The 27104-nt window shown below is 42.7% G+C and overlaps 4 protein-coding genes across 4 annotated transcripts; 2 read left to right on the plus strand and 2 right to left on the minus strand.

Annotated features, from left to right (window-relative positions):
• The first annotated feature begins 560 nt into the window (after positions 1–560).
• On the plus strand, positions 561–22671 carry LOC5519837 (E3 ubiquitin-protein ligase TRIM71). Its single transcript, XM_048728797.1, has 7 exons — positions 561–1177; positions 3844–4138; positions 8062–8309; positions 8680–9011; positions 9597–9879; positions 10604–11158; positions 22570–22671. Exons 1-6 carry the CDS (start codon positions 610–612, stop codon positions 11128–11130), a joined length of 2253 nt encoding a protein of 750 aa, XP_048584754.1. The 5' UTR covers positions 561–609; the 3' UTR covers positions 11131–11158; positions 22570–22671.
• Positions 4563–5834, minus strand: LOC116603470 (galaxin). Its single transcript, XM_032364690.2, has 2 exons — positions 5676–5834; positions 4563–5291 (listed from the first exon to the last, which is right to left on the minus strand). Exons 1-2 carry the CDS (start codon positions 5758–5760, stop codon positions 4741–4743), a joined length of 636 nt encoding a protein of 211 aa, XP_032220581.2. The 5' UTR covers positions 5761–5834; the 3' UTR covers positions 4563–4740.
• On the minus strand, positions 15698–17060 carry LOC125567888 (galaxin-like). Its single transcript, XM_048728800.1, has 2 exons — positions 16896–17060; positions 15698–16510 (listed from the first exon to the last, which is right to left on the minus strand). The coding sequence occupies exons 1-2, from the start codon at positions 16978–16980 to the stop codon at positions 15876–15878; spliced, it is 720 nt and encodes a 239-aa protein (XP_048584757.1). The 5' UTR covers positions 16981–17060; the 3' UTR covers positions 15698–15875.
• LOC125567887 (E3 ubiquitin-protein ligase TRIM71-like) lies at positions 16525–22671 on the plus strand. The gene is made up of 5 exons (XM_048728799.1): positions 16525–16546; positions 19684–19933; positions 20305–20636; positions 21222–21504; positions 22015–22671. Exons 2-5 carry the CDS (start codon positions 19765–19767, stop codon positions 22539–22541), a joined length of 1311 nt encoding a protein of 436 aa, XP_048584756.1. The 5' UTR covers positions 16525–16546; positions 19684–19764; the 3' UTR covers positions 22542–22671.
• Positions 22672–27104: the final 4433 nt, after the last annotated feature.

Genomic DNA, 27104 nt, shown 5'->3' on the forward strand with positions numbered 1-27104 from the left:
ACGAGTTGATCAGTGAGGAGTCGCGTGCGTGAAAATTTCCCGCCCTTTTTCACCAGCGCAAAGCCCTGAACAAATTGACTTTGTTTTGCTGCTCATGTTTTTTTCTTTAAAAACCAGCAAAGGTCGCAAAACACCTGCTTGCCCGTGACAATATCTCCACATAAATCCATGAACAAAATCACGAGGAGAAAACGAACGATCAGAAAAAAGAAAAATACTTTTGTGAAAGTTGAATTATTGTCTACATGCTATTTTTCTTTGAACGTTTATGAGACTTGAAAGCCGGTAGGTTCGAAAAATCAACGGAGCGGAAAGATTAGATCGAATGAGACGTCAACATAACTGTTACGGAAAACGGTTTATCGCCGAAATAGCGGCAATGAAAAATTTCTTATCGAAATTAAAACGTTTTTTTCAGTCGACGTGCCTTACGAAAGTTGGCGAAATAAAAATACAAATCTTGGTTGAATTATTCAAAATATTTACATCACTGCTAAGTGATTCGTGGGCCAAAACAGGAGCGAATATTTGGAGGACCTGTCGCTCATGAAATAATCATTTCATTCTATAGAATTCGTCCTTTAGAATTTTATTTCGGGTGAAAACACAATGGCGACTGTTCGTGACGAGGGATATTCCCCTCAGTCGCTTAACTGTCGCGCTTGTCACAAAGTTTTCACCGAACCGAAAATCCTAGACTGCCTACACACCTTTTGCCAAAAGTGTCTTGGGACCCACGACATCCTAGGCGCGGGAACAAATTCCATTGTTTGCCCTCTATGTAGGAAACCAACTCCGATCCCCGAATCCGGTGTAGAGTCACTACCCAGTAACTTCCTCTTGAATAATGCGCTTGATCAACTCTCAGTGAAGTCAAGCAAGGAGTACATCCTACACTGCACGAATTGCGAGGATGCGTCCGATGCCACGTCCAGATGCCTTGACTGCGCTGAGTTCCTCTGCACTAACTGTGTTCACGCACACAGAAGAATCCGTGTGACCAAGGACCACAGGATCCTGTCTTTGGATACGCTGCAGGCGGACAGAAAGACACTCCACCGCCCTTCCTTCTGTATGCAACACAAAGATGAGATGTTCATGTTTTACTGTCTGGAGTGCGAGGGCCTTATCTGCCGTGAGTGCACTATTCTTGATCATCGCGGTCACAAATACGCCGGTAAGAGAGCAGATAACTTGTGAGAGAGAAACCAACGCACTTTCCTCAGCCATAACTTTTGCATTATACATTTTCGTGATATGCTCTAAATACAATTCCCACCAATTTCATTGTCGTTTTGTCGATACATACGGTGTTTAGAACTTCTGTATTTTTAGCACTCGAAAAATAAGAACATTCCAATTTATAGCCATCCACAGTAACCTACGACACCCCTAACAGATACAACAGTAAGATGGCCAGTGATTCATTTGTTTAGTCTTTTTATTCTCATAGTTAGAGGTGGGTCCATTAGGAAGGTAAGGAAGCCCTGGCCCGCGTAGGGGCTCCTGCCACGCCCCTAGCTCACATCGCCCCTGACAACATTAGAATGTAGGGATGCACATGTTAAAAATATTACCAGTGAATCTCTGATATTCTTTTTTCACCTATATGCCTAGAAAAACTGTGACTCTCGTTCTTAGGCAGCTTTTATGAGTAGCAAAATGACTATCAGAGACATATATTCTTGAGAAAGAGTTTAACCGAAAATATCGAAATATTCGAAAATATACGGTTGTCAACTTCAAAAACATTACTTGTTCACTTGTGGTGAGGGAAGGGGGGGGGAGAGAGGAAGTAAACGTCAAATGACGATCAACCTCGAGAATCCACTTGTCAGTCACCTAAGATGTATTCGCACTCTTGAATCGCAAGAAAATCAGTGATAACACAAATAAGAGGTCAACAACTAGGGTAAGAGTCAGTAGCCGTGGTCCATAAATTTGTTGAATACTAATTGCACTGTCGGATTATCGAAGATGGGTGTATTTATTTACAAAACACTTATTTTACCTTTAATCAAAAACAGGGTCAACTGTGTTTCTGACCTTGTTGTTCCTGTAAAAAGTGTGAACGATTTTGGAGTGTAACATACACCCATGAACGAACACTGATAAAAAAGGTCTGAAGATGAAATTAATAACAAAAGAGGGATGTCCGAAAAGAGTAAATATTAGGGTGTCGACTTGAAAATCTTGCTGTTGTTAAAACTGGGCGTGTTACCTGCTATGAATTAAGCGAACACCTGCGAGATGTGTCCATAACATTATGTAACAGTACTCTACAAAGGATACCCATAGACAATCCTTGTACATACATAAGAATTGCTCGAGAATGCCCTTCCCTCAAGTTAGAAGATAAAACCATAAACACAGCTATGGCCAGAGCTTTGGTTGTGTGGTCATATTTTTAGATTTATCTTTTATTAATTGTGTAAACCAAGATCCGTAACTAAGATAGTGTACGGTAGCAGGCCCGTACCCAGGATTTTTTCATGGGTGGGGGGGAGGGGGGTGCGAAATCCTAAAAAGAAGACCTAAATGTTCCGAAGGGGAGGAGGGAATGAGTTCTCTGATAAAGATCTGACCATCCCCGAAAGAACAAAAAGGGATTTTTTGCCTTCGCAGTATCTCCATGGGACGTTTATAGTCGGATTTGGCTACATACCAGAGTGATCTAGCTTATGCTTTATAGTTTTGTCTACAAACAGCACGTCCATTGAGAACCGAAAGTGGACCTTCGGCCGTTGTGGGGGGGATGCGTTCGCACCCCCTGCACCCCTCCCCCCCTGGGTACGGGCCTGGGTAGGGTAGTAACTATATATAGGGCCACTTTTATGTATAAGGGTTGGGATACAAAAAGCACAATGCACTTTTTGATAAGTTTAAAGACAATAATTCTAGTCGCGCTATAGATTAGTGGTACGGGCTTCGCTTCCCAAGCAAGAGGGTCAACTTGGGATTTTTTAAGAGGTGTAATAAACCTGGTTCTCTGCATTGGGGACTACGCATTCCTGGTCTTCTCGGGTAAGGACGTTAGGCCGGAGGTCCCGTCTCTCACCACACATCATTAACCTGTATTGGGGGACGTAAAAAAAACCGCTTGGGACGCTGGCCCGTGGTACCATCTTCAGTGACAATGCTTACACACTCATCCACACTCATGATTGTCGTAAACTGCGTGGAGTAGTCAGTATCTACACACTGATGAGTAAAGTCAGTCACAGGTGAAGGGCATTTGATCATTCGTATGTTAAAGTGCGCTACACAAATGCCACTGACGAGTAAAGTCAGTCACATGTGAAGCGCATTTGATCATTTCGTATGTTAAAGTGCGCTATACAAATGCCACTGATTAGATAAGTAAAGTCAGTCACATGTGAAGCGCATTTGATCATTTCGTATGTTAAAGTGCGCTATACAAATGCCACTGATGAGTTAAGTCAGTCACATGTGAAGCGCATTCAATCATTTTGTATGTTAAAGTGCGCTATACAAAGCCAAACATTACATTCAAAGAATAGTACTAAGATAATCCATTTATCCTATGAAATGACAAAATAACAAGGGAAAGGGCTGCGAATGTTTGATTTTCCATCAGTCTAATCTACTTGTTGTTAATGCAGAGGGGAGGGGGCAAGGGGAAGCCATTCCCTTCTAGCCATTCAAATACAATAGTAATTGTATGTTGTATTTTTCTAAACACAGGAGAAATATTTTGTTATGGGCTTTTTTATGCTTCTCTTTTACAAAACCTTGTTACGCCCCAGTATTATAATTGATAGGTCTGAAAAAATGTGCTACGTCACGTAATTAATACTTATTTCAATAATGTCCTCGTTTCAGGCCTAAAAGACGCTCTTGAAGGCCGTAAGATCCTGATAGACGACCTCCTCGGCTTCTGCACCGTGAAGAAGATCCCTCCTGTACAAGACGCGGTCTACGAGGTAAAGGCCATGACGGCTAAGCTACGAGCACGCGCAGATGCAGTGAAAAATGACATCAGCTCGGCCGCTGACGAATGCGTCAAGCGCATACTCGCGCGCAAGCAGGAACTGCTGACCCAGGTGGATAACATGACTCAGTCGAAAGAGGGTGTACTGCAGGCTCAGCAAGAGCAGTTGGAGATGGAGCTTTTCAGGTGAGCCGAAAAAAACATCATTTTCGTAAATCACGAGGAGGGGCCGACCATTTGACATCTTAAAGGAGAGGTTACCTTTTCAGTATCTGCGTAATATCTTAAGCCTTATTGGGGTTGTTTGTATACCAAATGGTTGGATACTGGTCTATAAAGTTCTACTATAAAATAATTTTTCAGGACCTCATGCATAAACTATGCGGTATATTTTTCAAAATCTATATTGTATCAGGAACGGCTGATTCTACAAAAGGTCAAACTGATTTTTAAAGAACCCAAAAAGCCAGCCACACACCTTCCGCAATTTCCGTCCACGAATTTTTTTTAGTGAAATAACAAAATACTCCTTTGAAACGGAAGACCTGCCACGTCTTGAATTCTTATTCTTGAATCACACATTCTCTGATAAAACTCAATCAAAGTCTTGTGTATTTATTTTATGATTTTATTGCGGCAAAAGCTCTTTCTTTCTTACTTTTTAGATTACCTATCTCAGCCAATATTTACACGGAAAAAGTTACACTATTTATGTTATAGAGCTACATTGTATAATAGTACATAATATATAGTAGATAGTACACAAAAGGGCTTGTTAACTAGTTATTTTAGCCTCTGCTGCAAACTCTGTTGTATTTGCAACATTTTCTGAATCGAGCGTCATATACCAAGGTCCCGCAACACGCGGGATTGATCCCGCTCTTTCGCCTGACCTGCCCACCACAGCACATGCTGAATCGCGCGTCGTAGTTTCGGGTCCCGCAACACGCGGGACTGATCCCGCTCTTTCGCCTGACCTGCCCACCACAGCACATGCTGAATCGCGCGTCGTAGTTTCGGGTCCCGCAGCACGCGGGACTGATCCCGCTCTTTCGCCTGATCTGTCCTCTGCAGCACATGCTGAATCGCGCGTCGTAGTTTCGGGTCCCGCAACACGCGGGACTGATCCCGCTCTTTCGCCTGACCTGCCCACCACAGCACATGCTGAATCGCGCGTCGTAGTTTCGGGTCCCGCAGCACGCGGGACTGATCCCGCTCTTTCGCCTGACCTGCCTACCACAGCACATGCTAAATCGTGGGTTGTATGTGCGTCTACCGCATCGTGGTCTATTGCTGAACCAACGACGAACTCTCAGCTTAACTTCGCCTGCTTCTTGATCTAAGATAAGCAAAGAAAAGTTACTCAACATAACAAAGCTAACAACTTTTATACCTTATCGCGGGGCTTGATTTCGCTTATAAATCATTGACTTCTACATATACCATACGTTATAGCAGCTGGTTATAGTATGTGGTAAAGCTACCAAGGGCTGAGTTAAGAGCTTTGTCTTTAATCTTTACGATTAATCAACAATGACACGAATAATGTAAGCCTCACAAAAATATCAAAACGAGTATAGGAGTTACAATTATTAACGAAAGCGGCAAAATTACGTTATTCGCTATTTTTTCTTTAGTTTTTTCTAGTTTGTCAGTTTGACAGCTACGTTTAGGTATGTTTAATCCGCGGACATACTTCGAACCATCTAAACCAATATCTTACCTTCTTCTGCATACTCTGCCATTGCAACAGAGATGAACGCCAGCGCTAAAAAGGCAGCAAACAGCTTTTGTATGAGCTTGGCCATCTTCACTATATCTCAAGGCTTCTGCAGGCTTGAGACTGATGTAGCCTCGGTGCACATCGCCTTTTATAACGCAAGGATTTCACATAACATCACGGACCACTTGACCCGAATGATCTGAATCGAACGTCCGGTTCCGCTGAAAAAGGAACATCATTTCGCTTCTACGGTTTCACAAGGATCGCTTCAACAATAATAGATCTACCGAAACTAGCTTAAGAAAGAATATAGAGTCGTGTAAACGATGCCAACATCAGCCAACCTCTATTCAATGAAAAGGCAAAAACAGTCCTCTACAAAAAAATGTGGGGAAAAGTGAATCACATTCGAGTAGTCATTGGTGACGTAATAGGGGACACTTCCTCTGTTGAATACGGTATCACTTTTTGTCGATAAAAGAATGCATTCTCAAGTGAACTTTGATACCAAAGTAAGTTTACTGAATAAATGATCATACATACGAAGACCTTTCCCTTCCTATTCCCTTTCCTGGATAGTTTTTCGGGTCAATTCAAATAATAAACAAAGATCATTTGCCAACTTCCTCTCTGTTATCCTCAGCTACTTTTTCTAGCGTCCAGTGCAAGCGATACGCAGCTTTTAAATCAAAACAATATTCCATTATTCTGACATAATCATGCCATTTCTTCTACTCTTTAAAAAACAAACAAATGTATGCGACATGTTATGGTTGAACTCTTTGAGTAGACGTAACCATGTGTCAAGAGTTGAACGTGCCTCCGTATCCGGCCTTAAGTGTTGTTATCTTCCTGTAGCCATGTCACGTCTTCCCTCGTGTGATCGCTTGCTTTTGTCCCTACACCTCTAAGTGTAAGCTTGGTCTATTTTAAGACACTTTCTCGATTATTCCGTTGAAGCTGAATAGGAAATCAGAAATTTAATGCCGTAAGGCGCATATAGGATGTAGGGTGACGAATCATACTTCCCAGAAAATATGCGGTTTGAATAAACAAGAGCGACACATGCAATACATGCATTTCTCTCGTTACACATTTCCATTGTTTATCTAATTCTCAGCCTCTATTTCTATTCTTCAGCTGAACAGTTGAACTTACGGTGTAGTTTACTTCGATTCTCAAATAAAAAATAGCAATTAACAAAGAATGTTACGTCCACAGCATCTCTTAAGTCGAGCGTCGTACGCTATAGTCCCGCAACGCGCGGGACGGCTCCCGTGCCTCAGCCTGGTCTGACCTTCGCAGCAAATAATAAAACACGGGTCGTAGGTACCGTATCCGTAGGTACGGGTCTCGTTTACAAAAAGGTCTGATTTCTCCGCGAAGTGTCTGATCTTTTTTAGAATGATAGCGATAAAAAAAGGAAAAGTTGACTTAAGCTTCTGAAATTCGTTCGGTTGTGCTGTTAGAAACAGGGTAAACATTCTATAAAAAACGCAGATAAAAAGAAAAACTTAAGGGTGGCAGTAGCAGTTTTTTGGGCTCTATATCACCTTGGCATGCTAAGTTTAGTGCAAAGAGCGGGTGTCATGTCCAATATAAAATCGAAAATAAACATTTCCCAGCTTGTTCAATATTGGATTTCTTTGGGTATATAAACACTTCCCCTTTAAGCGCGTCTCAGTCTGCGTGACGAACGCTAAGTGGGTGCGTGGCAAGCGCTAAGTGGGTGCGTGGCGAACGCTAAGTGGGTGCGTGGCGAACGCTAAGTGGGTGCGTGGCAAACGCTAAGTGGGTGGGTGGCAAACGCTAAGTGGATGCGTGGCAAGCGCTAAGTGGGTGCGTGACGAACGCTAAGTTGATGCGTGACAAGCGCTAAGTGGGTGCGTGGCGAACGCTAAGTGGGTGCGTGACGAACGCTAAGTGGGTGCGTGGCGAACGCTAAGTGGGTGCGTGGCAAGCGCTAAGTGGGTGCGTGGCAAACGCTAAGTGGGTGCGTCATTCACATCGCGATGCGTGGTTCACATGGTCCTAAGTCTCCTGAAACAAATGTATTGGGTTTTTTAGGCCAAGGTGGTCATAAAAAAGGTTTATTTTTCATCGGTCTGTTTACCGTGTTATCTAAAAATAGTGGGGATCTATCCAGGACTTGATAGCATAAATATATTTTTTAACTTTTTAGGACTTTTCATTGATATGCTTTCACAATTCTATAACGAAACAATGCATTATGAGACTTTTGATGATAATTTTGCCAGTCCAGCGTTTAATATCGCCGGAGAAAAAAAGAAGAAGAAGAAAAAGCTTATAGGCATAAAAAATGCCATGATCTCTAAAATGAGGTGAGTGTTTCTTTGAACACCAACATTTGTCTTTCTAACCACAGGTATACCAGCTCTAGAGATTTCGTGGAAAATGTGCTGCTACATGGAAACGAGGTCGAGATTATCCAGCTCCGTCAGCTGATGACCAACCGGCTTAACGAGCTAAACGGGGTCAAACTTGACTACAAGGAGCCTGAGGAGAATGACGTCATTGACTACATCCTGGACTCCGAGGCAGTGCAGAAAGTTGCCATGACATTAGGTCACGTGACTACTTCACAGACATTTGCTTCGCTTTGCATTGCTAAGGGTAAGTTTGTAAACTCAGCAGGTGGCAGCCGTAAATAATAATTTTCTTTTAGGTTTGAATCAGGCGCGTACACAGGAGGATGCACAAGGTACGCGCGCAACCCCCCCTAGATGGCCAAAAAGTGGGTCATTTCTTATTAAAGAATTTTTAAATACTATGCTTTTTCCATATGATACCTATGACCGTGAACCCCTCACCATTTCAGAAAATCCTGGGTACGAGCCTTTAAATGCCGTGTGCGTAACCTAGGTTAGACCTTATTAGAGGTCAAAACAGTTGAAACAGGATCTAAATAGCGTTGACCGACTAGCAAAAATCGGATAACTAAACGCTGTCCGTTTTGTGGCAATGCTAATTGTATGCTTTTTAGGTCTTGGAGTGATGTCGGGTAAAGTGGGCGTGGAGTCATTCTTCACCATCGAGACCAAAGATAGATTCGGGAACACCACGTTTGAGGGCGATCACTGCACACCGATCCAGGTCATAATCCAAGCACCAGAGGGCTTCTTCCTTGGTAATCACGTGGCCAACAAGCGAGATGGGACCCTACTAGTGCGCTACACGCCCGTGACACGTGGCAAGCACGTGATTGTAGTGTCGATAAGAGGGCGACAGATAGAGGGCAGTCCATTCACCGTGAAGGTCGTGGAGGGAATCGACTACAAGAATGTCATGGCTGTCTTTATGAAGATAGGCTCGCAGGTAACGAGTGCTTCTTTATCTCATACATGTGAGGTAAAAGATGGTGAATTGGAGGAAAGAATGGATAGCAGTAGAGGGGGTAGGGGGTTCACCAGCCTCTCTGCCTAGCACCCTCGGACCCACCACTACGCCGGGATCGAGTACTTCTCTAATCTCTCTCCCAGCTGGGTGCAAAGATGGGAGAGCAGATCGCAAGATAAAGTAGAAGGCTGTACCCTAAAATTCGTCCCCCAATATCAATTGAACAGTAGATATGCGGAAGAGAATTTGTATGGCTGTGTAAACTTTCTCCCCCCTCACTCCCCCCTTTGAAACTAAGAAGGTTTTGGAAATCCCCTTCTTTATTTCTCCCTACCTTCTTTATTCTCTGACTCTCTTCAATCATTGGTCATAGCTTCTCGCTTTGGGAGATTGTAACTGTTTTATCTCTATCCCTATTCCAATTCCATTTTCCCTGTCTCATATCAATTCTCAAATTCTCTAAACACTTTGCTTATTTATCATGTTTATGCCATAAAGAAGGTTTCTCGTGTAATCATAATCATAATCATCATAATCATAATCATAATCGCTTTCGTGTTTCAGGGCACCAAGAGCGGAGAGTTCCGCCAGCCAAGCTCAGTCGCCACAGACACAGACGGGAACATCTATGTGACCGACTTCGTCAACTGCCGCGTCCAGAAATTCGACATGTTCGGCAAACACCTCAAAGATATTGGAACCAAGGGGAGTAAGGACGGCCAGCTCATGAACCCGTGCGGGGTGGTGGTGGGGAGTGATGGTACCCTGATCGTGTCAGACTGGGATAACCATAGAGTCCAGATGTTTAGTCCTGAGGGAAAATTCGTCAGCAAGATAGGAAGGAAAGGTGGGTGAATGTCTATTGGCCCAAAGCTCACAACCGCATTACCCAGATATGGTGCGTTTCAAGACAGTTTCATAGAACATTGATCATACACTTTTAGAGTTTTATATGGATGAGCTTTTATTCATTTGCTCTCGCATGAAAACCCAAAAAGAATAATAACAATAAATACAAAAGAATAATAATGACAACGACAACAACACCAATTATAATGGTGATTGATAAATAACAATGATGATAAAAATAACAATGATGATAATAATAATAATAATAATGAAAAAATAACAATGATGATAATAATAATAATAATAATAATAATAATAATAATAATAATAATAATAATAATAATGATAATAATGATAATAATGATAATAATGATAATAATGATAATAATGATAATAATGATAATAATGATAATAATGATAATAATGATAATAATGATAATAATGATAATAATGATAATAATGATAATAATGATAATAATGATAATAATGATAATAATAATAATAATAATAATAATAATAATAATAATAATAATAATAATAATAATAATAATGACAATGTGTGTTCACTTTACTCGATGTTAATGTTGCTTAATGGTTAATTTGTTCAATTTAGGGATAAATTCGTAGGAGTTTGTAGGAGTTTCATTTTCTTTCCCTGTTCATTCTATTTTACCTGCTCGTATTGTGCGAGAGTTGCTAATTGTTAATGACCCTGTTTCTAGGTTCGGAGAATGGCAATTTCTTGCATCCAAGTGGATTGGCGCTGAACCAAGATGGCGACCTCGTCGTCATTGACAAAGATAACAACAGAGTACAAGTCCTTAAACTTGACGGCTCTCACGTCCTGTCATTCGGTTCTCTTGGCAACGCTGACGGCCAGCTTGACTGCCCAAGTCACGTGGCTGTCACTCCAGACAACGGTTACCTAGTAACCGACACGGGGAACAACAGGATCGTGAAGTTCGACGCTAGCGGGAATCACGTGATGAGTTTTGGCACCAAGGGGAGTGGGGAGGGGAGGCTTGACCGTCCCGCGGGCATTGCTATTGATCCCGAGGGATTTATTATCATAAGTGATTTTCAGAATCATCGAGTGCAGGTGTATTCCCCGGAAGGCGAGTTTTACGCGACGTTTGGAAGTGAGGGGAATATAGAAGGACAATTTAAGTTCCCGTCAGGTATAGCGCTGACGCTGGACGGTCACGTGATCGTGGCTGATAGACATAATCATCGAATTCAGGTATTTTAAGACCATATTTGGCGAGTCACGTGCTCACATCTCTGTTTTATTTAATTAGCTTCGCCACAATAGGCGGGGTAGCCGCAACAACATGGCCATTTACTGCGGACCCTTTAAAAAACTACGTTAAAGGGAGAAGATGCAGAGATCTGAGCCTAGAGCTGTATGATATTTCTGTCAAAAATGGAAGTTCCAGTATGCACTTAGTGGCACGCCTCTGAGTTCTCTCCATATTTTGAATAAGGCCTATTGCCTGAGGGGCCCACACCTGGGTGGCGTACCCCAAGAGCGGTCTTACTAAGGTTAAGTATAGAAGACGCCTAACATTTGTGTTTTTTTAAAAATCTTGTGTTCCTTCTTATGTAGCCGATCAGTCTATTTACGCGAGATGTTTGGCTGTGGACGTGATTCTTCCATGTTAAGTCGTCTGACACGAGCACCCCCAGATCACGCTCTGTCTTCACTTCCTCGACTACTTTGGTCTTTATAGTGTAGTTCGTCACGACCGGCTTCATCTTCCTTGTAAACCTTTGAGCTTTACACTTGGTCTCGTTGAAGACAAGTCCAGCGTCGGTTGCCCAGGCGTCCATACGGTCTAGGTCTGACTGAATACATGCAGCGTCAGCAGGTGTCTTGATCTGCTTGTAAATCTTTGCGTCGTCCGCAAACATGGCTATGTGGCTACTCTTGACTACGTCTGGTAGGTCATTCACGTAGATTAGGAAGAGAGTCGGCCCTAAGATGAAACTCTGTGGGACGCCGGAGCAGATGGGCAGAGGTTTGGATGTTGGCGACCTGTCAGATAAGACGCAAACCACTGGAGCAGGTTGCCACCGAATCCAAAGTCACGCAACTTTTGCAATAGACGTGTGTGACAAACTTTGTCAAATGCCTTCGACATGTCCACATATACCATATCAACCTGCCCCCCATTGTCCAACTGAGCCCCTAAGAAGTCTAGGACTTCCAGGAGGTTGGATGTGCAAGATTTTTCTTTGAGCAATCCGTGTTGACACGCCTTAACCAGCTCGCTTAGTCGATCACTGAAGCTACTAAGCACACACCTTTCGAGGGCTTTTGACACCAGGGACAACAGTGATATCGGTCTGTAGTTTTCCGTGAGTTCTGCTTCGCCCTTCTTTAACACAGGCACCACGTTTGCCTCCTTCCACTCTTGTGGTATAGCCCCCAAGCTCAGAGACTTGGTTCAAGAGCTTGCACAGAGATGGTGCGATTTCCGGAGCAGTCTCCTTTAGAAGACGGGCCGATATCCCATCAGGCCCGGTTGCCTTGGTGACATCGAGGGATTCTAGTGTTGAAGGTACTTCCGAGATAGAGACGTGCAGCCCTGTGATACTCGGCTCATCTGATGGTAATGGCGACGGTGAGGCTTCGTGTGGAGAAGAACAGAACACGAAGGCGAAATACGAGTTGAATAGGTCCGCCAACCCCTGTGGCTCCTCAGCCGAGCTTCTTGGGCCATCGCTTGTTGGAGCCATGGAGACATAGTTAGGGATAGCGCGTGATTTCGACTTGTGCTTCAAGATCGACCAGAAGCGTTTCGGGTTTGCATTAACATCAGACTCGATACCACCAAAGAACTGATCACGTCGTTCTCGGAGCATGCGCTTGATTTCCGAACGCAGGTTCTTAAATTTCTCTTTTAGGTGGTCGGTAGGAGATTTTTTTTATTTCCTTCCTGAAATTGCTTTTCTTTCTTATCATATTTAGTATCGAGCCGTTCATCCAGGGAATAGGATTTCGTCTTAGTTTCTAAGATGGGATATAGTCAGCAACTGCAGCAAGGAAGAGTTCTTTCCACTCTTGCCAGTCTGCGTTGATATCCTCGTAATCTAAGCAGGAGGAGAGGTTGATTGCCGACAAAGCAGCACGGAGACCATTGAAATCATCCCACCCATAGTCAAAGACAGACCTCTGGATCTTCGCAGGGGCTTTAATGAAAGCTGTGTGTTCGAAGAGAATCGTCCGGTGGTCAGTAAATATTCCCGCTTTCTCCCGAGACAATACCTCGGTTACTCTTGTGTTTTCTGGGACGCTTGTTATCACTAGGTCAAGAATGTTGTCCCCACGGGTTGGCAAGTGGTTTTGTTGATTCAAGTAATGATCGTTCAACGCCTCCACAAAGGCCAGTTCGTTAACGCCTTTTGTGCTTTCAGGAGTTTCCCATGGGATCTTACCGGGGTTGAAGTCGCCACAGATTACCATGTTCTCGTATCGCTCACAAACCAGATCTAGTAAATTATTAAATAAATCGATCCAGTTAGAGTTTGGCTTTGGTGGACGGTAGCAGGAGCAGAACAGAATCTTCTGGTCTGTATTAGTAGTTATTTCTGCTCATACGACTTCTAGTTCTACAAAACGGGCATCGTCTGAGAGTGAAAACTCACGGACGGTCTTAAAAGCGTCGGTTTTGATAGCGATCAGTACTCCGCCTGCGCGCTTTTCCGTTCGATCTTTCCTGTAGATGGTGTAGCCACTGTGAAGAATTTCTGGGTTTGCAATGGTGTCGTTAAGCCAGGTCTCATTAACACAGACGATATCGGGATTTTCAGCATAGACAAGATCCGGGGATCGATGTATTTCGTTCGGATCTTTGATCTTATTAAAGCTCTCCAGGCTTTGTGCGTTAAGCACCATACACCCAAGGCTTGATTCTGAGCTGGTGGCAGGACCGGGATGGGTTTCCACGTCGCCGCCAAGTAGTAAGAGACCGATAACGGAGCAAGCATGGGATCTTGTGAAATCGCGGCTTGAATGAATCTTGACTTTGTGTCCACTAGATGAAATGTTGTTGTGCGCATTGGGGTGGTTCACCATGCAATAGCGCCACAGAGACGAGGGGTCATCACTGGAGTTGTAGTTGGCCGTAAAACTCTGCTTGTATCTTAGTGCGACAAAAAATATAGAGAGACAGAGACAGAGGCGTCCGACGGCCATAGCTAATTGTGCAAATTATGACTAAAGTAAGAATATTATACATAAAAATATTCGATGGAAATTCGCTTATTTAAAAATAAGATAAATAATGTGTTCAGTAAGCTGTCTGTGTTATCAAAACTCTCTTTGGGCATATTCCCCGTTCACTTAGATACCCAGGGAATGGGAAAATGACTAGATAACAACTTTTATCGCCACAGGGCTCCCGCGTATAACACCTTGAGACGCCTGCGGAGGTGGCAAAGGAAAGGGTCATTATTTAACGGGGGAGCGAAGGCCAGCTATGTTTGGGCGAGGGTTGCGATTTTTTTGAGCGTCGATTTGGGGGAGGGCCTCAATTTTTGATACAGGGTTTAGAGGAGGGCCTTAATTTTTTAACAGGTACTCCGATCAATTTTCGAGCCTCCTAAAAGTCTGGAACTCGTTTTTTTTGGGGGGGGAGAACCCCAGACCCCCTATAAAAATAAATAAACGAATGTGATGCGCCTTCTTACACGTTCATGACTCGAGTTTCGCTAGCATTGAAAACTATTATCCCTAAAGTGTGGCTTCTGCCTTTTTATCTTTTGCAGTTTTGGCTTTATTAACTTTAATCACTGAATTTGCGAATTTCAAATTCATACTCCCCCTACTTACTTTTCAGATTGGTGGTATGAAAGGATCTGTAAATAAGATTTCAGTTGGGAAGGAGCTAATGATGGGTTTACTATATTTGTGGGTAACTTCTTATTACAATTGTGGGTGTTTATTGCATTTGTGGTCTCTGCACTCATGCAGTGATATGGAAGAACGTGCCTTACGTAAAGCGTCTAACAACTAGAATATAATTTACTCAAAACTAATCAATACGCTTTGTTTTAACCTTTTTTGTTCTGGGGGGGAGGGGGCTTAATTTTTCGCCTTTTTAGGGAGGGTCACAATTTTTGTGCTTTAGATTGGGGGAGGGTCAAAATATTTGAACCAGAAAAAATATTCAACTTAGCAGCCCCCCCCCCCCCCCCCCCCCCGATAAATAATGACTTTCCCTAATACCTGTTCGCTTGTAGCCATACTCATAATATAGAAATAGGGCTGCCGCTGCTCATAAACATAGGCTAAACTCAGACGATGTTATTAACGGAAATAAAATAAAGGTATACTCGCGCGCAAGCAGGAACTGCTAACCCAGGTGGATAACATGACTCAGTCGAAGGAAGGTGTACTGCAGGCTCAGCAAGAGCAGTTGGAGATGGAGCTTTTCAGGTGAGCCGAAAAAACATCATTTTTGTAAATCAAGCTGCCTAATATCTTTTTTAAGCCTTATTGGGGTTGTTTGTATACCAAATGGTTGGATACTGGTCTATAAAGTTCTACTATAAAATAATTTTTCAGGACCTCATGCATAAACTATGCGGTATATTTTTTTTAAAATCTATATTGTATCAGGAAAGGCTGATTCTACAAATGGTCAAACTGATATTTAAAGAAACTAAAAACCCAGCCACACACCTTCCGCAATTTCCGTCCGCGAATTTTTTAGTTAAATAACAAAATACTCCATTGAAACGGAAGACCTGCCCCGTATTAAATTCTTATTCTTGAATCACACATTCTCTGATAAAACTCAATCAAAGTCTTGTGTATTTATTTTATGATTTTATTGCGGCAAAAGCTCTTTCTTTCTTACTTTTTAGATTACCGATCTCAGCCAATATTTACACGGAAAAAGTTACACTATTTATGTTATAGAGCTACATTGTATAATAGTACATAATATATAGTAGATAGTACACAAAAGGGCTTGTTTACTAGTTATTTTAGCCTCTGTTGCAAACTCTGTTGTATCCGCAACATCTTTTAAATCGAGCGTCATATACCAAGGTCCCGCAACACGCGGGACTGATCCCGCTTTTTCGCCTGATCTGCTTACCACAGCACATGCTGAAACGCGCGTCGTAGTTTCGGGTCCCGCAACACGCGGGACTGATCCCGCTCTTTCGCCTAATCTGCCCACCACAGCACATGCTGAAACGCGCGTCGTAGTTTCGAGTCCCGCAACACGCGGGACTGATCCCGCTCTTTCGCCTGATCTGCCCACCACAGCACATGCTGAAACGCGCGTCGTAGTTTCGGGTCCCGCAACACGCGGGACTGATCCCGCTCTTTCGCCTGATCTGCCCACCACAGCACATGCTGAAACGCGCGTCGTAGTTTCGGGTCCCGCAACACGCGGGACTGATCCCGCTCTTTCGCCTGATCTGCCCACCACAGCACATGCTGAAACGCGCGTCGTAGTTTCGGGTTCCGCAACACGCGGGACTGATCCCGCTCTTTCGCCTGATCTGTCCTCTGCAGCACATACTAAATCGTGGGTTGTATGTGCGTCTACCGCATCGGGCTTTATTGCTGAACCAACGACGAACTCTCAGCTTTACTCCGCCTGCTTCTTGATCTAAGATAAGCAAAGAAAAGTTACTCAACATAACAAAGCTAACAACTTTTATACCTTATCGCGGGGCTTGATTTCGCTTATAAATCATTGACTTCTACATATACCATACGTTATAGCAGCTGGTTATAGTATGTGGTAAAGCTACAAAGGGCTGAGTTAAGAGCTTTGTCTTTAATCTTTACGATTAATCAACAATGACACGAATAATGTAAGCCTCACAAAAAATATCAAAACGAGTATAGGAGTTACAATTATTAACAAAAGCGGCAAAATTACGTTATTCGCTATTTTTTCTTTAGTTTTTTCTAGTTTGTCAGTTTGACAGCTACGTTTAGGTATGTTTAATCCGCGGACATACTTCGAACCATCTAAACCAATATCTTACCTTCTTCTGCATACTCTGCCATTGCAACAGAGATGAACGCCAGCGCTAAAAAGGCAGCAAACAGCTTTTGTATGAGCTTGGCCATCTTCACTATATCTCAAGGCTTCTGCAGGCTTGAGACTGATGTAGCCTCGGTGCACATCGCCTTTTATAACGCAAGGATTTCACATAACATCACGGACCACTTGACCCGAATGATCTGAATCGAACGTCCGGTTCCGCTGAAAAAGGAACATCATTTCGCTTCTACGGTTTCACAAGGATCGCTTCAACAATAATAGATCTACCGAAACTAGCTTAAGAAAGAATATAGAGTCGTGTAAACGATGCCAACATCAGCCAACCTCTATTCAATGAAAAGGCAAAAACAGTCCTCTACAAAAAAATGTGGGGAAAAGTGAATCACATTCGAGTAGTCATTGGTGACGTAATAGGGGACACTTCCTCTGTTGAATACGGTATCACTTTTTATCGATAAAAGAATGCATTCCCAAGTGAATTTTGATACCAAAGTAAGTTTACTGAATAAATGATCATACATACGACGACCTTTCCCTTCCTATTCCCTTTCCTGGATAGTTTTTCGGGTCAATTTAAATAATAAACAAAGATCATTTGCCAACTTCTTCTCTCTTATCCTCAGCTACTTTTTCTAGCGTCCAGTGCAAGCGATACGCAGCTTTTAAATCAAAACAATATTCCATTATTCTGACATAATCATGCCATTTCTTCTACTCTTTAAAAAAAAAAAAATGTATGCGACAAGTTATGGTTGAACTCTTTGAGTAGACGTAACCATGTGTCAAGAGTTGAACGCGCCTCCGTATCCGGCCTTAGGTGTTGTTATCTTCCTGTAGCCATGTCACGTCTTCCCTCGTGTGATCGCTTGCTTTTGTCCCCAATGATATGCTGATAGGAGTAGGAAAAAACAAAGAGAGGAATACTGCTAGCAGCGTATACACTTCGAATATTGGCTCTCTCAAGTTTTTCTCCTACACCTCTAAGTGTAAGCTTGGTCTATTTTAAGACACTTTCTCGATTATTCCGTTGAAGCTGAATAGGAAATCAGAAATGTAATGCTGTAAGGCGCATATAGGATGTAGGGTGACGAATCATACTTCCCAGAAAATATGCGGTTTGAATAAACAAGAGCGACACATGCAATACATGCATTTCTCTCGTTACACATTTCCATTGTTTATCTAATTCTCAGCCTCTATTTCTATTCTTCAGCTGAACAGTTGAACTTACGGTGTAGTTTACTTCGATTCTCAAATAAAAAATAGCAATTAACAAAGAATGTTACTTCGTCAGCATCTCCTAAGTCGAGCGTCGTACGCTATAGTCCCGCAACGCGCGGGACGGCTCCCGTGCCTCAGCCTGGTCTGACCTTCGCAGCAAATAATAAAACACGGGTCGTAGGTATTTCTCCGCGAAGTGTCTGCTCTTTTATAGAATGATAGCGATAAAAAAAAAAGGAAAAGTTGACTTAAGCTTCTGAAATTCGTTCGGTTGTGCTGTTAGAAACAGGGTAAACATTCTATAAAAAACGCAGATAAAAGGAACAACTTAAGGGTGGCAGTAGCAGTTTTTTGGGCTCTATATCACCTTGGCATGCTAAGTTTAGTGCAAAGAGCGGGTGTCATGTCCAATATAAAATCGAAAATAAACATTTCCCAGCTTGTTCAATATTGGATTTCTTTGGGTATATAAACACTTCCCCTTTTAGCGCGTCTCAGTCTGCGTGACGAACGCTAAGTGGGTGCGTAACGAACGCTAAGTGGGTGCGTGAAGAACGCTAAGTTGGTGCGTGACGAACGCTAAGTGGGTGCGTGACGAACGCTAAGTGGGTGCGTGAAGAACGCTAAGTTGGTGCGTGACGAACGCTAAGTGGGTGCGTGACGAACGCTAAGTGGGTGCGTGACGAACGCTAAGTTGGTGCGTGACGAACGCTAAGTTGATGCGTATCAAGCGCTAAGTGGGTGCGTGGCAAGCGCTAAGTGGGTGCGTGGCAAGCGCTAAGTGGGTGCGTGACGAACGCTAAGTGGGTGCGTGACGAACGCTTAGTGGGTGCGTGACGAACGCTAAGTGGGTGCGTGACGAACGCTAAGTGGGTGCGTGGCAAGCGCTAAGTGGGTGCGTAACAAACGCTAAATGGGTGCGTGGCAAGCGCTAAGTGGGTGCGTGACGAACGCTAAGTTGATGCGTGACAAGCGCTAAGTGGATGCGTGGCGAACGCTAAGTGGGTGCGTGACAAACGCTAAGTGGGTGCGTGACAAGCGCTTAGTGGTTGCGTGGCGAACGCTAAGTGGGTGCGTGACAAGCGCTTAGTGGTTGCGTGGCGAACGCTAAGTGGGTGCGTGGCGAACGCTAAGTGGGTGCGTGGCAAGCGCTAAGTGGGTGCGTCATTCACATCGCGATGCGTGGTTCACATGGTCCTAAGTCTCCTGAAACAAATGTATTGGGTTTTTTAGGCCAAGGTGGTCATAAAAAAGGTTTATTTTTCATCGGTCTGTTTACCGTGTTATCTAAAAATAGTGGGGATCTATCCAGGACTTTTTTATTAAAATAGCATAAATATTTTTTTTAACTTTTTAGGACTTTTCATTGATATGCTTTCACAATTCTATAACGAAACATCGCATTATGAGATAGGTAATTTTGCCAGTCCAGCGTTTTATATCACCGGAGAAAAAAAGAAGAAAAAGCTTATAGGCATAAAAAATGCCATGATCTCTAAAATGAGGTGAGTGTTTCTTTGAACACCAACATTTGTCTTTCTCACCACAGGTATACCAGCTCTAGAGATTTCGTGGAAAATGTGCTGCTACATGGAAACGAGGTCGAGATTATCCAGCTCCGTCAGCTGATGACCAACCGGCTTAACGAGCTAAACGGGGTCAAACTTGACTACAAGGAGCCTGAGGAGAATGACGTCATTGACTACATCCTGGACTCCGAGGCAGTGCAGAAAGTTGCCATGACATTAGGTCACCTGACTACTTCACAGACATTTGCTTCGCTTTGCATTGCTAAGGGTAAGTTTGTAAACTCAGCAGGTGGCAGCCGTAAATAATAATTTTCTTTTAGGTTTGAATCAGGCGCGTACACAGGAGGGTGCACAAGGTGCGCGCGCAACCCCCGAGACGGCCAAAAAGTGGGTCATTTCTTATTAAAGAATGTTTAAATACTATGCTTTTTCCATATGATACCTATGACCGTGAACCCCTCACCATTTCAGCAAATCCTGGGTACGAGCCTGTAAATGCCGTGTGCGTAACCTAGGTTAGACCTTATTAGAGGTCAAAACAGTTGAAACAGGATCTAAATAGCGTTGACCGACTAGCGAAAATCGGATGATAACTAAACGCTGTCCGTCTTGTGGCAATGCTAATTGTATGCTGTTTAGGTCTTGGAGTGATGTCGGGTAAAGTTGGCGTGGAGTCATTCTTCACCATCGAGACCAAAGACAGATTCGGGAACACCACGTTTGAGGGCGATCACTGCACACCGATCCAGGTCATAATCCAAGCACCAGAGGGCTTCTTCCTTGGTAATCACGTGGCCAACAAGCGAGATGGGACCCTACTAGTGCGCTACACGCCCGTGACACGTGGCAAGCACGTGATTGTAGTGTCGATAAGAGGGCGACAGATAGAGGGCAGTCCATTCACCGTGAAGGTCGTGGAGGGAATCGACTACAAGAATGTCATGGCTGTCTTTATGAAGATAGGCTCACAGGTAACGAGTGCTTCTTTATCTCATACATGTGAGGTAAAAGATGGTGAATTGGAGGGAAGAATGGGTAGCAGTAGAGGGGGTAGGGGGTTCACCAGCCTCTCTGCCTAGCACCTTCGGACCCGCCACTACGCCGGGATCGAGTACTTCTCTGATCTCTCTCCCAGCTGGGTGCAAAGATGGGAGAGCAGATCGCAAGATAAAGTAGAAGGCTGTACCCTAAAATTCGTCCCCCAATATCAATTGAACAGTAGATATGCGGAAGAGAATTTGTATGGCTGTATAAACTTTCTCCCCCCTCACTCCCCCCTTTGAAACTAAGAAGGTTTTGGAAATCCCCTTCTTTATTTCTCCCTACCTTCTTTATTCTCTGACTCTCTTCAATCATTGGTCATAGCTTCTCGCTTTGGGAGATTGTAACTGTTCTATCTCTATCCCTTTTCCAATTCCATTTTCCCTGTCTCATATCAATTCTCAAATTCTCTAAACACTTTGCTTATTTATCATGTTTATGCCATAAAGAAGGTTTCTCGTGTAATCATAATTATAATCATTATAATCATAATCATAATCGCTTTCGTGTTTTAGGGCACCAAGAGCGGAGAGTTCCGCCAGCCAAGCTCAGTCGCCACAGACACAGACGGGAACATCTATGTGACCGACTTCGTCAACTGCCGCGTCCAGAAATTTGACATGTTCGGCAAACACCTCAAAGATATTGGAACCAAGGGGAGTAAGGACGGCCAGCTCATGAACCCGTGCGGGGTGGTGGTGGGGAGTGATGGTACCCTGATCGTGTCAGACTGGGATAACCATAGAGTCCAGATGTTTAGTCCTGAGGGAAAATTCGTCAGCAAGATAGGAAGGAAAGGTGGGTGAATGTCTATTGGCCCAAAGCTCACAACATTGATCATACACTTTTAGAGTTTTATATGGATGAGCTTTTATTCATTTGCTCTCGCATGAAAACCCAAAAAGAATAATAACAATAAATACAAAAGAATAATAATGACAACGACAACAACACCAATTATAATGGTGATTGATAAATAACAATGATGACAAAAATAACAATGATGATAATAATAATAATAATAATAATAATAATAATAATAATAATAATAATAATAATAAAAATAACAATGATGATGATAATAATAATAATAATAATAATAATAATAATAATAATAATAATAATAATAATAATGATGATGATGATGATGATGATGATGATGATGATGATGATGATGATGATGATGATGATGATGATGATGATAAATTCGTAGGAGTTTGTAGGAGTTTCACTTTCTTTTCCTGTTCATTCTATTTTACCTGCTCGTATTGTGCGAGAGTTGCTAATTGTTAATGACCCTGTTTCTAGGTTCCGAGAATGGCAATTTCTTGCATCCAAGTGGATTGGCGCTGAACCAAGATGGCGACCTCGTCGTCATTGACAAAGATAACAACAGAGTACAAGTCCTTAAACTTGACGGCTCTCACGTCATGTCATTCGGTTCTCTTGGCAACGCTGACGGCCAGCTTGACTGCCCAAGTCACGTAGCTGTCACTCAAGACAACGGTTACCTAGTAACCGACACGGGGAACAACAGGATCGTGAAGTTCGACGCTAGCGGAAATCACGTGATGAGTTTTGGCACCAAGGGGAGTGGGGAGGGGAGGCTTGACCGTCCCGCGGGCATTGCTATTGATCCCGAGGGATTTATTATCATAAGTGATTTTCAGAATCATCGAGTGCAGGTGTATTCCCCGGAAGGCGAGTTTTACGCGACGTTTGGAAGTGAGGGGAATATAGAAGGACAATTTAAGTTCCCGTCAGGTATTGCGCTGACGCTGGACGGTTACGTGATCGTGGCTGATAGACATAATCATCGAATTCAGGTATTTTAAGACCATATATGGCGAGTCACGTGCTCACATCTTTGTTTTGCCTAGAGTAAGAATATACTAGAATATTATACATAAAAATATTCGATGGAAATTCGCTTATTTAAAAATAAGATAAATAATGTGTTCATCAGTAAGCTGTCTGTGTTATCAAAACTCTCGGCTTTATTTAGGCATATTCCCCGTTCACTTACATACCCAGGGAATGAGGGAATGGGAAAAGGACTAGATAACAACTTTTTTGCCACAGGGCTCCCGCGTATAACACCTTGAGACGCCTGCGGAAGTGGCCAAGGAAAGGATCATTATTTAAGGGGGGAGCGAAGGAAAGGATCATTATTTAAGGGGGGAGCGAAGGCCAGCTATGTTTGGGGGAGGGTTGCGATTTATTTGAGCGTCGATTTGAGGGGAGGGCCTCAATTTTTGATACAGGGTTTAAAGGAGGGCCTTGGAAAGGGTCATTATTTAAGGGGGGAGCGAAGGCCAGCTATGTTTGGGGGAGGGTTGCGATTTATTTGAGCGTCGATTTGGGGGGAGGGCCTCAATTTTTTATACAGGGTTTAAAGGAGGGCCTTATTTTTTTGACAGGTACTCCGATCAATTTCCGAGCCTCCTAAAAGTCTGGAACTCGTTTTTTTTGGGGGGGGAGAACCCCAGACCCCCTATAAAAATAAATATACGCATGTGAAGCGCCTTCTTAAACGTTCATGACTCGCGTTTCGCTAGCATTGAAAACCATTATCCCCTAAAGTTAGGCTTCTGCTTTTTTATCTTTTGCAGTTTTGGTTTTATTAACTTCAATCACTAAATTTGCGAATTCAGCCCTTGTCATTCGGTAATTCCGTTATTGGGAATTCTGTGCGCGCGAAGGCCAAGGCGCATTTCCGAATAACCCCGAATGAGAGCCGAATAGCAGGCTTTATCCCCCATCATTAGAAGAAACGTATTCATTAGTATATCAAACCAAGTTATGTTGACTAGAAGAAAGCAATCGTGGGCGGATCTTTTCAAATGTGACATTTGTTCCGGGTGTAAAATTTCAAGAAAAATTCTAAACAAGCACTTTAAGTCTAGCACGAAAAAAAAAACTATTTTAAGTGTTTCCTTGATTGTACGATAATCTTGAGAGTACCGAAATGTTTGCTCTTTTTACCACGGACATTTCAAGTTCCATTGAGTTCCCCTTCTTTCTCGTTCCTATATTTCCTTGTACTTTATACGCCATTTTGGCATGAAATTTGCAAGAAACAACGAAAAGCAAGATTCGTCGGTGGTGAGCTTACACAAAGATGTCGAAAAGGGCCGTAGGGAGAAAACACCAACAGCTTAGCTTTTCATTTGTTCATCAGTTATAAATTAGTTTGTTTGTTTCACGCGTTGGCGTGGGACTGAAATCAGGCCGTAGCCAGGGGGGGTTCGGACGAGCCCCCCCACCCCCCCACCCGGCTTGAAGGTCCGCTCAGAGTAAACTAAAAAAATATATAACCTTTCGCTGGATATACCGTGCACGTCAATATGTCTTTAAAATGACTATAAAAATCTTTTTATAATAATTATCTTTATTTAATGATCAATATATGTGAAAAAGCACCCTATTAAGAACATTATAAATGCAAGATTGAATTTATCTGTGAACGTATTGATTGCATAATGTAAATAAGGTGAGGAGAGGGGTATACAGGAAATTTGGTCCGCTTAAATGGAAAAACGACCCCGCTCAAAATCCTGGTTACGTGCCTGTGAATGAAACGTCCCTGACTAGACAGCCGCCATGTTGGTTTACTCGTTGTAATCACATTAAATTCCCGTTGTCGTTGATATTTGTTTAGTTTAAGGTAAGCCTGTTCCACAAGTTATTTTGGAAAAGCAATTAGCATACTATAACAAGGAAGTGATGTGGACAGTCTTGAAATGTCGAAAAACCCACAATTTGACTCAACAGCACACTTCGGTTCGACCTCCCAACAGTCTAGATGTTATGATGTATGTTTTCTTAACAAACTCATCAACTACACTTAAAAATTTTATGATACAAAACAAGGAAAAAAAATATCTCCAATTTGATGGATATTATTTAAAAAATTCGGGTGTTTTTGCCTCATTAGACTCGATTTCCCAACATTAAACACTAAAACGCTTGCATTTCTTACTCAAATATTCTCAAGAACCTCAATTCAATTACGAAACAATTCGCACTCAGTAGGGGCCTCTCGTTTTCCCACAACGAGGAAAAACATGCGTTATTTCCTCTTTTCAATTGTTTTATAAAGATAATCGTTATCCCAAATTCGTTCAATTAACACTCAACAAGCTTTAAAATGTATATTTAGAAAACGCCTACAAAAATACGTTTCACACTTTTAACTATGCTTGAAGATCCACTAATATTTCACGATCATGATAGCAGATCAGTAAACTCCATCCAACACGTCCCGAAATTTAATTCCAAGCTTGCTAAATTCGGACAAAGAAGAGTGTATAAATGGTAAAGTTTGTAGGAGAATGCATACAGTGAGTTTTCACAACTGAAACAGGAACTCATACCCTAACCAAAGCATTTGACCATGGCTCGCCCTAGTCTCGCTCTTTTCACTCTGTTGGTAATGATGGTTTATTTGGTCAACTTGAATCAAGATCAATTTTCCACGGATTTGGCGTATACAATTAGTGTAATTTTACCCCCAGTAACTTAAACTTCAATAACTCGAGCTTTCTCTAATTTAAATGAGTTTCTCTTCCACTATTTTTTCTATTTATATTTCTAATTCCCTTAGAGGTTCGAGCTCAAAAAGTCATTATCAATTCGGGAAAAAATCGGATGGTTTGGTACATTTCTATCGTACTTTTTACAGTTTCTATCGTTCTTATTTCAGCCGCCTCATTGCATAAAAATGTTCAACGACCTATCATCCTTTAAATGATGATTTTACTTCTTAGGCAGCAATTACTGATGGCAAAGCAAGAAGCAACAATGACATGACGTCGATACTCGCAAGCCAAGAGACGTCGTTACGACCAATCGACCACAGCAGAACAGATATAACGCTACACGATGTGTACAGAATGCATTTCATCCAAAAGTCACGTGACGACGAAGCCATGCAGAGGTCACGTGACGATGGAGCCTCGCAGAAGTCACGTGACAATGAAGCAATGCAGAAGTCACGTGACGGTGGAGCCTTGCACAAATCACGTGACGATGAAGCCATGCTGAGGTCACGTGACAAAGGAGCCTTGTATAAATCACGTGACGATGAAGCCATGCTGAGGTCACGTGACGAAGGAGCCTTGTATAAATCACGTGATGTTGGACACGTTAAAGACAGAGGAGGAAAGCAGAGCTGGTGGAGGTCACGTGACGACAAGGGAATTTATCTTGGCACAAAAAGGAATGAAAACCCGTGCATAAAAGACAAGTGGATTTCAAACATTCCTGGACTTGGTTTAACAGTAGAGTACGAGTGCTACAACAGCATACTCTCGGGCTGCACCGGAAATGGGCTTCAAATTTGCGTGAAGAAGGTTATTGTGGTGAACATGAAGTCTTATATGGTGGATTGCCAATGTGCTTGAACTGTCCAGCTTATTCTCAGATCTATATCTTTTGTTGTTGATACTGAAAATGTTTAGCCCCTACAAATGTCTCCAGATGATATGAATTAAATTATATTTCACAATTATTATACATTTGTTGTCCTAGTTTGTAAGAACACCCCCACCCCCACCCCCACTCATTTGGAAGGTCTGCTCTAATTAAGTACCACTACGAGGTAAGACGAGATACTTCGAAAATGGTCCGCTTTATGGGTATACGAATCCACTCCCCGCTCAAAATCCTGGCTACGAGCCTCTAGTGGCAGACATCTCTTCTCCTCGCCTGTTCTCAGCAGGATCCATAAACCCGCCAAAAGCCATCCGGAAAAACCATGGTCTTTGACCATGTCCCCAAAGAACTTTAAATTAATCCCGTGGGTATCAGATATTTATTGAAAATGTATAGGGAGTAGAGTAAAGGGATCGAAAGATTGGCTTTAAACACTCTTATCATTTAAATAAATAGTGCGTTTCCAGAAAATCCCAAAAGAACTTTCAATTAATCCCGTTGGGTATCAGACATGTATTGGAAATGAATAGGGAGGAGTAGGGTAAAGGGAACGAAAGACTGGCGTGAAACACACTTATCATATAAATAAATAGTGTGATTCCAGAAAAGTCCCATAAACCCTGGGGACTTAGGGATGGAGAGTCTATCAATTCCCATTTCCGTTATAATAAATGTTTTTTTCAAACAAACACTTGGGAGCTTTGTGTGGGGATGGCGTAGGGCATGGCCCCTTTTCTGACCCGATCTGCCTCATCTCCATACCCTCAGAAACCCTCTTACTCCTCCCCCCCCCCCCCCCCCCCCCCAAACCCTCCCATAGTTTTTTTTAGATCCTCGCCCAAAGATGCATCATCCCACTTGGCCGAGGACTTTTAAGATGCCCGGTAATCGGCGTTAACTATTAATTTTCCAAGTTAAAATCTTGCCGTCCTACCACTGGAGTCGAAAGAGATGACTACGTA

Source organism: Nematostella vectensis, chromosome 6 (assembly GCF_932526225.1).
Source record: "Nematostella vectensis chromosome 6, jaNemVect1.1, whole genome shotgun sequence".
NCBI lineage: Eukaryota > Metazoa > Cnidaria > Anthozoa > Actiniaria > Edwardsiidae > Nematostella > Nematostella vectensis.